This window comes from Ovis canadensis, chromosome 25, assembly GCF_042477335.2.
Source record: "Ovis canadensis isolate MfBH-ARS-UI-01 breed Bighorn chromosome 25, ARS-UI_OviCan_v2, whole genome shotgun sequence".
NCBI classification, from domain to species: Eukaryota; Metazoa; Chordata; class Mammalia; order Artiodactyla; family Bovidae; genus Ovis; species Ovis canadensis.
In genome coordinates, this window is record NC_091269.1 from 53,138,558 (window position 1) to 53,150,002 (window position 11,445).

Sequence of the window (11,445 nt, forward strand, 5' to 3'; positions counted from 1 at the left end):
GCTGGCGCCTGACGCATGCGCCTACCTACCTGCAGATAGCGTCCCGTTGCTAGGCAATGAGCCCGCGCGCCCCTGGGCTGGAGACTGCCTGGGTCCGAGAGAGAAGAGTGCGTGCTGAGAGCTGAGCTGACTACGCTGGGCTGAGGTCAGAAGAGGCGGCGCGCGGGCCGGGGCGTGAGCGATGGTGAGGGTTGGAGGCGGCGGAGGGGACTGTACGGAGGAGTAGATGCTGCAGAGAGGAGAAGCTGGAGGAGTGGAAGGTAGGATGCGCAGCTGAGAGGAGGCTGCGCCCAAGGTGTACAGGGTGCTGGATGGAGAGCCGGAAGCACCAGGGTACGTGAGCAGAGACAGGATGTGCAATCTAGAGGCTTTGAGGAGGGGCCAGCCAAAAAGGGGAATTGACCAAGCGAGACTGGCAAGCGCAGTGCGCACGGAGAGAGCCAGGACAGAGGCTGACCGGGACGGGGCGGGGCGGGGCGGGGCAGGGGCGGGAGTGGATGTGCGCAAAGGCTACCGGTAGGTGAAGCCCGCACTGCTTAAGGCCAGAAAAGAGTGTAGCAATCTAACATCCTGGTATTTTCTCAGCCTAGCGCTTTCGCACCTGCTGGTGACTTCTGCTTGGATCCTGGCCACTGGGGGTGGGGGTAGGGGGGTGGGGGGTGGGGATAGCACATCTAAGAGCTGTAAATTCAGTTTTACTTGGGGACTTAACTGAGGATTATAGCCCTGCAGACAGCCTCTCAGACAACTCTGAGAAACTGCTTCAGCATGGAAGAGGTGAGGGCAGAGGTCAGCGTATAGGAGATTTGGAGAACGGGTACCTGCAGTCAAACATATATCTAGGTAAAAGTCTACTGCTAGTTATCAAGCACACACAGTTTAATTATTTTATGGCTTTTCTAAGTATGTAAGATGCAAGAAATTGGGTTTGTAAATTTTTGTCCTGAAAGTTTCTGTCTGAAGGTCTATTCTGTCAGTTTTCCCAGAAAGTGGAGTATCTCATTCCTGATTTCCACCCTGAACTCTTTTCAGGCTGTGTTAGTGACCAGTTAACAACTGCTAATGACTCAGTCCTTGTGGAGCCAGCTGGCTGGAGACATTCTTTAGTTGGCACTACTTTCAGAGTGAGCCCGGGTGCCCCCACCTCCAGGAAGTCTTCCAACCTTTTTCATCTCCCCCACCATCTGCAGCCTTCTCTGGGCTAGTTGTTTCGCACAGTTCTTGGCTAGCATTTCCCATGTTTTGTTTCAGCTTATGTGGGGCAGTGCTGGGCACAAGATGCTTCACTAAATGTTGGTTGAGATAATAAGTGCCAGCGGGAGCACTAACAGACGGAAGGCTCTTCAGCGTTTGGTCCTCAGTGGCTGCCACACTGCAGTAAGCGTGGCAAACTGGATAAACGATCTGCTCCAAACTTGGTGATCCCACCCCCTGGGAAGGGTAGTTGTACTGGGATTAAGGCAAAGGAGAGCTGTAACTGTGTATCACCTGGGGATTCTGTTAAAATGCAGACTCTCAATCTGTAAATCTGAGGTGGGACCTGAGAATCTGCATTTCAACAACTCCCAGGTGATGCAATGCTGCTGACTGTGGACCACACTTTGATGAGAAGGGGTGTAGAAAGTAGTTTACTTGGGTGCATTGGTTCAGGTGCATTAGTCACAGATTGGCAGAAGCAGCCGCCAACACATCCCCATCCCCTCCCTTCACCACTACCCCAAACGTAGTGACTTTAAACACACATTTATTATCTTACAGTTTTTGAAGTTTGAGATCCAAGATGAATCTTACAGGGTTAACGTCAGAGTGTTTCAGCAAGGCTGGTTCCTCCTGGATGCCCCAGGAAAGATCCCCTTCCTCGCCTTTTCCAGCTTCTAGAGGCCACCCACCCTCCTTGGCTCATGGTCCTGAATCGCATCACCTTTTCTCCCTCTGCCGACATCACCACACCTTCTTCCTCCCTGTCTGACTTTTCTGTGTCCCTCTTATAAAGACTCTTGTGATTACATTGTGCCTACCTAGATTTATTGCTATTTTAGTTGCTAAATTGCGTCTGACTCTTTACAACCCCATGGTCTATAACCTGCCAGGTTCCTCTGTCCATGGAATTTCCCAGGCAAGAAAGAATACTGAAGTGGGTTGCCATTTCTTTCTCTAGGTGATCTTCCGGACCAAGGGATTGAAGCCACGTCTCCTGCACTGACAGGCAGATTCTTTACCACTGAGCCACCTGGAAAGCCTGCATACCTGGATAATCCAGTATAATTTCCCCAAAACAAACAAACAAAAAATGCCAAATTTAATCACATCTGCAAAGTCCCCTTTGTCATATAAGGTAACGTGGTTCATAGATTCCGGCTATTACTTTGTGAACACCTTTGGGAGCCATTATTCTGCCCTGACACACTGTGTATTTCCTAGGGACAAGGACATTTTCTTACTCATATTTCAATTACCACAACCAGGAAATTTAACCTTGATATAATTCTATTATGGAACTTACAGTTCACATTCTGTTTTCCCAACAATTTCCTTTACAGAATTCTGTCTCCTGGTCTACATCCAACTAAGGATCATAGATTGCATTTAGTTGGGATGGATGGCTGTTTAGGCTCCTTTGAGCTGGACCAGTGCCTCATCTTTTTTGTCTTTCATGATGTTGACATTTTAAGAGTATACCCCAGTTACAGACTTTCTCTCAACTTGGCTTTGTTTGATGTCAGATTCCAGTTTTGCATTTGGGGCAAGAATCTACAGAAATGTGTTGTGTTCCAGGAGGAAGTGCATCACATCAGGAGACACATAATGTTATTTTGTCCCTTTATGGGTGATATATGCTTTGATTATTTGGTTAACATTGTGCCTGTCAGGTTTTACCACTGTGAAGTTTCTGTATTTCTTTTTGGAGTTAATCCATAATTTGTGGAGAGAAACTTTGGGACTATATGAATATCCTGTTGCTGCTGCTGTTAAGTCGCTTCAGTCGTGTCCAACTCTGCGACCCCATAGATGGCAGCCCACCAGGCTCCTCCGTCTCTGGGATTCTCCAGGCAAGAACACTGGAGTGGGTTGCCATGTCCTTCTCCAATGCATGAAAGTGAAGAGTGAAAGTGAAGTCGCTCAGTCGTGTCTGACTCTTTGCGACCCCATGGACTGCAGCCTATCAGGTTCCTCTGTCCATGGGATTTTCCAGTCAAGAGTACTGGAGTGGGGTGCCATTGCCTTCTCCGTATGAATATCCTACTCCTTGTCAAATATTCACCAAGTTTTAGTGTTCATTGATGACTGCTTCAGTTATACTATGATCATTACAAAATATTTTTAAATTTCATTTTTCTTTCCACATTTATTAGTTGGCATTCTTCTTTATGAAAGAATTTGCCTGCCCTCCCATTCAGTAATTTATTCTTATATGGACCCATGGATTCTTACTTTATTCAATTGATTATAATCCATTACAGTCATTATTGCCGAAGCTGAAACTCCAATACTTTGGTCACTTGATGCAAAGAGCCAACTCATTGGAAAAGACCCTGATGCTTGGAAAGATTGAGGGCAAGTGGAGAAGGGGGCAACAGAGGATAAGATGGTTGGATGGCATCACAGGCTCATGAACATGAGTTTAAGCAAACTCCAGGAGATAGTGAAGGACAGAGAAGCCTGGTGTGCTGCAGTCCATGGGGTTGCAAAGAGTCAGACACGACTTAGCAACTGAACAACAACAACAGTCATTACTAATTTTGGTGGCCAAATTACCTCAGATTTGGCTAGTAATAGCCCCTTCAAGCTGACTCCTCTGTCCCCAACCATTTTATTTTTTAGCATTTTCTTATTTTGGGGGGAAAGCAAAATATTCCAGATTTATTAGACTTTCCCTGCCTTGATCTTGGTCCTTTCTCCAAGGAACCCTGATTCCTTTTAAATTGTTGAGGCTATTTAGGAGCAAATTCTATCTGAGGCTATGTGGGTGGGGTGGGTGGTAGGTAGAAATGAACTGGGAGTTTGGGGCAGCAGATGCAAACTATTATATATAAAATGGGTAAAACAACAAGTCCTATTGTATAGCACAGGGAACTATATTCAATATTCTGTGGTAAACCATTGTTGAAAAGAATATAAAAAGAATACATATATTAATGTATATGTATAACTGAATCATTTTGCTGTATAACAGAAATTAAAACAACATTACTGATCAACCATACTTCAATTTTAAAAAAAGCAGGTTCTTTGTGTTCATTGCTACTGAGGTGTTCTTGGTTCTAGGCCTTTGCAGTGGAAAGACCTGGGAATATTTTTCCCATATTCATATCTACTAATCTACTTACCTTTCCCTCCTTAAACTGAAAAGTGCCTCCAGAAAATGTTAGGACTTGATCTAAGCCTATTATTCACTGTATTATTAGCTCTTTTGGAGTTAAAATGTGTCAGCTTCAGAAATATGAAGATGGTCAGGAAGAGGCTGGATGCCAGGCGATTTCATGTCACAATCTTCCCCTATAACAGCTAATAGTAAACATTTATTACTCGCCAAGCTATGTGCTTCACATGTGTTTAGTATCTCTTCTAATCCTCACAATTATGAAATGCATATTTTTGTTATTCTGTTTCTAGATCAGAAAGCTGAGGCTCAGAGAGACTTGGTAACTTGCTGAAGATCACACAGCTAATAAACAGGAGACCCAGGGCTGGAACTTGGTCTGTCTGATCCTGGAGTCTGTGTTCCTACTGCTGCAGACACCTCTGCTCAGGTAGCCCTGGGCAGTAGCCACAGTGCCAGACATTTTCCCTCCCTCTCTGCCTCAGGGCTTCTCAGTGGTCCGTGGTGAAATATATAAGCCTGTCTTATCTATGTCATAGATGACTGTAGCTTTTAACCTCACAATAGTGTGGCTTGGTAGGTGCCTAGAGACCCTCTTACACCCTCCTGCCTGCTCAGCCATTTCCTCCCTACTCAAGAGTCGAGATGTGTGAATAAGTGGAGGCCTCAGCCACTCTTAAATACCCATTCACCAAGCTCCTGGCCAGATGAACCCCAGGACCTATTTGTGACCTAGGACAGCTGGAAAGCTTTAGAAAAAAGTTCATTTGCATGTAAGAGCTATTGACAAGTGCATATATATTTATTGGTAATTAAGGGGAAGGATGGGCTCCCAGAAACATCTCATTTTTGTCCCCAAATAAATCTCCATTGGTTAGAATGTGTCTATTTTTTTTTAAGTCCAATTAGATTGTGACCCTGTTTTGATGTTTCCCAAGCCCACCAGGATGGAAACCAATTACCTGAAGAGGTGCTTTGGAAATCACCTGGCCCAGGCTCTGGCAGAAGTGGCGATGGTTCAGCCCAGTGACCCCATAGAGTACCTGGCTCACCGGCTTTATCATTACAGGAAAACGGCAAAAGCAAAAGAACAGGTGCATGCAGTCAGTCTGGGGAGGGCTGTGAGCTTTCTCATAGTAACCTGAAACCCAAAGCAGGACTCTGGGGATCCCTGGGGAGGGTCCATGCCCCTGGGAACTGACCAGACTCTACTCTGTCCTATCACCCTAGGATAGACAAGAGAAGACCCAGCTGCAGAGAGAATATGAAAATAGCCTCAAAGAAACCAGAATGGCAGAAATGCTGAAGCAAGAAGAACGTGCGATTCAAGAGCAGTATGAAGAGTGTCACCACCAGCTAGGGAGGAGAAACTCGGCGGTGGGCACACAACCACATCCCGTGGTGGGTACCAGGAAATACACGGAGTGCACTGAGGCTCCCCAAACCTACTTTCCCTCCATAGTCATATGTTTGTATGTAGATCAGTCTTACTGACAATTCTTGTCAATGAACAAAATGCTTAAAGGCATTTTAGATTTCAGGAAATACCTTACATGTATTGGTTTAAAAAACCAGAGTTTAGAAAAATCTAAAACATCACTTGGAACAAGTATATTTTCATACAAGATTCTTCAAATTCTTTTTAAAAAATTACTCAATATTTTTCAGAAACCAAATATGGTTTCCAGTATATACTTCAGATATATTATTTTATGTTATCTACTATTTACTTAACTAATTTAATACATGCTATTTATTTATCAAGCCACAAGATGTCTCCTGTAATGCTCTAATAGTGGTCATGAATTATTAGAATAGTTAAGCAACAACTCTGTGTTTATTAGTCAAGCTTATCTTTTATCTCCCACAATTTTTGCCGCAGTCTTCTGAAAAACACCATGTGTCCTTTTGTGCTTTCTGCAAAGTACATGACACCTGGAGAACAGATTGACTTCTTGAACTTAATATCTGACATCTTTGTAATGATCACTGTATTCCTGTGCATGAAAATCTTTAATGTAGTCTGATATAATTTATTAGCTTTTGCTAGTTTCCAAAGCCAATTTTGATGAAGACATGAAAATATTAAGCTTTATGTACATTTATATCAACATGCTCAGCTTTCCTCAAAATTAATAGATTTATGTTTTAAGTCTGGATATTTTACATGTAGATCAAAAGAAAGATAGTTTCCTACTACAGTCTGAAAGCAGTAATTGAAGGAATCCTCCCTCAGGAACAGTTCATCATTTGAGCAGTTGTTGGGAGATGGTAGAGGTGAGATCATTTAGCAAAAGTTGTCATCACCTCGGTTGCCCACGCTAATCCTTTTCTAACACCTTGCTTCACTGTTAATAGAAATGTAAATATATAAGGCAAGGAAAGACTCCCAAAACTGTACCCTGGTTTTATGATGGAAAACTTTGCTCACATCAGTATCTTGAGTTGTCCCTCTATGTTGCACTCAGGAGGTTTCACACCCTATAGCTGTTCCTTAGCAAGATTTGGTTGAATAAATGGTTTGCTGTTCTTTCGCCAAGTGTGAGACATCTGGCAATTGTCAGGGAAATGAGAGCCAGCCTGATGCCTGGATTGTGAGCAAGTTCTCAGTTTTAGGAGAGAGTTCACGTGCAAATTGTAATTATGGAAATTTATTCCCTTTGTAAGAAGGAAGCAAAGGGAACCCAACAGGGGTCTAAAAGAAAGCTTATTGCTTACAGGGCGAGGGAGAGCCACATCCTGGTACAAATGGGTGAGGAGGTGGCGACCTGAAAGTCACTCAGTCGTGTCCAACTCTTTGTGACCCCATGGACTATACAGTCCATGGAATTCTCCAGGCCAGAATACCGGAGTGGGTAGCCTTTCCATTCTCCAGGGGATCTTTCCAACCCAGGGATCAAACCCAGGTCTCTCGCATTGCACATGGATTCTTTACCAGCTGAGCCTCAAGGGAAGCTGTGGAGGTACGCCAAATAGAATAACAGTCTAAGTTCTGGTTTCTTCTTGGCTCCAAGTGAATCGCAAACTATTCCTTGCTGCTGTCACCTTTAGCTTTCATCACTGGAACTGTAAAACATATCTGAAGTAGGCCCAGAATGGTTTGCATTGGGTTTCAGAAGGCCTGCTGATTTAACTGATGGATTTTAACATCTGTCAGTTCAGTCAGTTCAGTCGCTCAGTCACGTCCGACTCTTTGCAACCTCATGAATTGCAGCACGCCAGGCCTCCCTGTCCATCACCAACTCCCGGAGTTCACTCAGACTCACATCCATCGAGTCAGTGATGCCATCCAGCCATCTCATCCTCTGTCGTCCCCTTCTCCTCCTGCCGTCACCCAATCCCTCCCAGCATCAGAGTCTTCCAATGAGTCAACTCTTCGCATGAGGTGGCCAAAGTACTGGAGTTTCAGCTTTAGCATCATTCTTTCCAAAGAACACCCAGGACTGATCTCCTTTAGGATGGAGGGTTGGATCTCCTTGAAGTCCAAGGGGCTCAAGAGTCTTCTCCAACACCACAGTTCAAAAGCAGCAGTTCTTCGGTGCTCAGCCTTCTTCACAGTCCAACTCTCACATCTATACATGACTGCAGGAAAAACCATAGCCTTGACTAGACTGACGTTTGTTGGCAAAGTAATGTCTCTGCTTTTGAATATGCTATCTAGGTTGGTCACAACTTTCCTTCCAAGGAGTAAGCGTCTTTTAATTTCATGGCTGCAAGTCACCATCTGCAGTGATTTGGGAGTCCCAAAAAATAAAGTCTGACACTGTTTCCACTGTTTCCCCATCTATTTCCCACGAAGTGATGGAACCAGAGGCCATGATCTTAGTTTTCTGAATGCTGAGCTTTAAGCCAAATTTTTCACTCTCCTCTTTCACTTTCATCAAGAGGCTTTTTAGTTCCTCTTCACTTTCTGCCATAAGGGTGATGTCATCTGCATATCAGAGGTTATTGATATTTCTCCCAGCAATCTTGATTCCAGCTTGTGCTTCTTCTAGCCCAACATTTCTCATGATGTGCCTGCATATAAGTAAAATAAGCAGGGTGACAATATACAGCCCTGATGTACTCCTTTTCCTATTTGGAACCAGTCTGTTGTTCCATGTCCAGTTCTAACTGTTGCTTCCTGACCTGCATATAGGTTTCTCAAGAGGCAGGTCAGATGGTCTGGTATTCCCATCTCTTTCAGAATTCTCCACAGTTTATTGTGATCCGCACAATCAAAGGCTTTTGTGTAGTCAATAAAGCAGAAATAGATGTTTTTCTGGAACTCTCTTGCTTTTTCCATGATCCAGCGAATGTTGGCAATTTGATCTCTGCTTCCTCTGCCTTTTCTAAAACCAGCTTGAACATCTGGAAGTTCACAGTTCACGTATTGCTGAAGCCTGGCTTGGAGAATTTTGAGCATTACTTTACTAGCATGTGAGATGAGTGCAATCGTGTGGTAGTTTGAGCATTCTTTGGCAGTGCCTTTCTTTGGGACTGGAATGAAAACTGACCTCTTCCAGTCCTGTGGCCACTGCTGAGTTTTCCAAATTTGCTGGCATATTGAGTGCAGCACTTTCACAGCATCATCTTTCAGGATTTGAATTAGCTCAACTGGAATTCCATCACCTCCACTATACTTTGTTCATAGTGATGCTTTCTAAGGCACACTTGACTTCACATTCCAGGATGTCTGGCTCTAGGTGAGTGATCACACCATCATGATTATCTGGGTTGTGAAGCTGTTTTTTGTACAGTTCTTCTGTGTATTCTTGCCACCTCTTCTTAATATCTTCTGCTTCTGTGAGGTCCATACCATTTCTGTCCTTTATCGATCCCATCTTTGCATGAAATGTTCCTTTGGTATCTCTAATTTTCTTAACACCTGTACTCAAAATTTTGTAAGACTTTCCTAAATATCTTAAAGCCATCATTGCTTTTAGTGCCCCAGATTGAATACTGTTGGTCTAGTGTGTCGGTCAAAAGAGAAGTAGAAGAGAGCACTATGTGTGGTAGAGATCACATCAAATGGGAATCAAGAAGAGACTCACAGAGAAGACAGCATTTGAGTCAGGCCTAGAAGAAAACTGGCAAAAGTGGTTCCTGTATCGGTGTCTCTTCATTAAGCAGAGGCATCTTTTAGTTAAGTAAATCATTATTCTGTTTCTAAGTCTGAAAATCCCACTGTTATAAAGATCTGGGCCATACAAATGTTTCAGGAATAGTTTTTTATGGAAACAATATGTAGATTTGCTGCACCGATTCATTCATAGCACTTTGGAGTTAGAAGGGTCTTTGAGATCATGTGGGCAAGTACCTCACAGACCTCTCTGCAGTGCCTCACAGGGTCCACTGTTGATTGGACAATGGGCGATGTTGGGAATAGAACTTAAGCTCCAAGGTTTCCTACCTCACCAGGGACTGCAATTACGTGGATGCTTGATGTCTCCTTGAGTCTCATAGGTCACTGAGACTTTATTCATTTTTTCCATCTTTTTTTTCTCTGTGCTTCGATTTGGATAATTTCTATTGATCTGTCTTCAGGTTTTCTGATCCTTTCTCCTGCAATGTCCAATATCCTATTTAGGAATTTAATGAATTTTTTTTTCATTTTGGATAGTTTATTTTTCAGTTCTAGAATTCCATTCTGGCTCCTATCTTCTCTGCTGATATACCCTATCTTTTCACTCATTATGGCCATTTTCTCCTTTAAATCTGTAATCACTTTTAAGTTCTTGTCTGCCAATCTCACCATCTTTGTCATTTTGAGGTCTCTTTCTAGTAAGCATATTTTATCCAGATTATGGTTCACATTTTCCTATTTTTTCACATGTCTGGTAATTATTTACCTGTATGCTGAACTTTGTATGTGATACTGTATAGGCCATCTAGACTGTGTACTTTTTCTTTAAAAGGTGTTGAATTTTGCTCTGTCTTGCAGTTAAATTATTGGTGAATTATCTTGAACCTGTCAGATTTGTTTTATGCTTTTCTGGATAATGTCTTTTTTCAGTTTTGTTCAGGCTTGAGCATGAAAACGGCAATGTTGTGTTCCTGCTATGCCGAGAATGTTTAGTCTCTGTTAACGATTTTTTTTTTTTTGCTCTTCTGCTTTTTATTTAGCCACTGAAATCTGTAGCAAGTTCCTTGGAGAAGACTAACTTCATGCAGGAGAACCCAGAACCCCTTGAGAAGGAAGCCTTGAGGCAGGAATCCCTGCCAGGAACTTCCAATATGATTCCAGGAATGCCTCAACAGAGCCCTTCTTCAGAGCCATCTGTCTCCAGCCAGGTTGACTTGAACACTGGAACTCCACAAGAAATAAATTACCAGGCTGTTCAGCATGAAATTGCTCTTGAATTTCATCCTGGCTCCGAATCTCCTCCCTAGGTTGTAGAAGGTGGATGATTCTAATGATGCTTCTCTCAAAGCTAACAAGCTGAGAAAGTGGCCAACTCAAAGAGTTCTTACTTGAAGATGATTAGCTATGTGGATTAAACCAAGATATGAGAGGCTGTGGAAGGAGGTGTCTACAGGGATTCTCCAACCCAAGTCTCATCCTGATAACCATGAAAACCCCTTAATTGTGTGAAGATTTGAACTACATATAGGGTAAAATAAACTCATAATAAAGATTTAAAATAAATAACTAAACTGATGAGAATTTTTTTCCTCTTGCTTTATCATTTTTTGGAGACTAGACAGTGAAGACACATTCGTTTCAAATGTTTGCACCTCAGCTTTGGCTGAATTTTGCAATTAGGCTCTTCAGGGTATTTACATGTCTTTATTTTTGAAACAACTCCAATGACAGTAAAACTCAAAGGTTAGAAACTTTTTCCATCATTTTCCATCTGTATTCATTCAGATGTCTATATGCTGATGATCTGATATTTATATCTTTGATCAAGATTTCCTTGAACATGACTCCCAGTTTGCTACCTCCACTTGGATAAACAATGGATATCTCCAACCTAACCATGGTTGACTCTTGAACAATGCATGGGTTTATCCACATATAACTTACATTGAGTTGGCTATCCATATCTGAGGTTCCTGCACATCCTTGGATTCAACAGACCACTGACTGTGAAGTACAGTAGTTACTCTTGGAAAATAACCACATGTAAGTGAACCTGTGC

At 42.9% G+C, this 11,445-nt stretch overlaps 2 protein-coding genes across 6 annotated transcripts in view; one reads left to right on the top strand and one right to left on the bottom strand.

Annotated features, from left to right (window-relative positions):
* DYDC1 (DPY30 domain containing 1) overlaps positions 1–423 on the bottom strand; it is a 33,646-nt gene extending 33,223 nt beyond the window's left edge. The window contains exon 1 of one of the 2 annotated variants that reach the window (XM_069572416.1): positions 30–366. The gene's annotated coding sequence lies outside the window, so the exon portion shown is untranslated. Of the gene's footprint in view, positions 1–29 lie in introns of both variants that reach the window. The other variant, XM_069572418.1, reaches the window with a different exon arrangement.
* On the top strand, positions 44–10,957 carry DYDC2 (DPY30 domain containing 2). 4 transcript variants are annotated; one of them, XM_069572411.1, is made up of 6 exons: positions 44–145; positions 2,159–2,335; positions 4,615–4,751; positions 5,260–5,415; positions 5,552–5,722; positions 10,427–10,957. In XM_069572411.1, exons 4-6 carry the CDS (start codon positions 5,269–5,271, stop codon positions 10,691–10,693), a joined length of 585 nt encoding a protein of 194 aa, XP_069428512.1. In that variant the 5' UTR covers positions 44–145; positions 2,159–2,335; positions 4,615–4,751; positions 5,260–5,268; the 3' UTR covers positions 10,694–10,957. The 4 variants fall into 4 exon arrangements, with proteins under 4 accessions (XP_069428512.1, XP_069428515.1, XP_069428514.1 ...); XM_069572414.1 differs by having other exon boundaries at positions 57–184; XM_069572413.1 differs by lacking the exon at positions 44–145 and adding an exon at positions 216–260.
* The last annotated feature ends 488 nt before the right edge of the window (positions 10,958–11,445 follow it).

Excerpts from the sequence above, each read along its gene's own strand:
- DYDC2 (XM_069572411.1), top strand. The coding sequence starts at position 5,269 with ATGGAAACCAATTACCTGAAGAGGTGCTTTGGAAATCACCTGGCCCAG. Across the intron at positions 5,416-5,551 it reads CGGCAAAAGCAAAAGAACAG|GATAGACAAGAGAAGACCCA; the intron begins GTGCATGCAGTC and ends CTATCACCCTAG. Across the intron at positions 5,723-10,426 it reads GCACACAACCACATCCCGTG|CCACTGAAATCTGTAGCAAG; the intron begins GTGGGTACCAGG and ends CTTTTTATTTAG.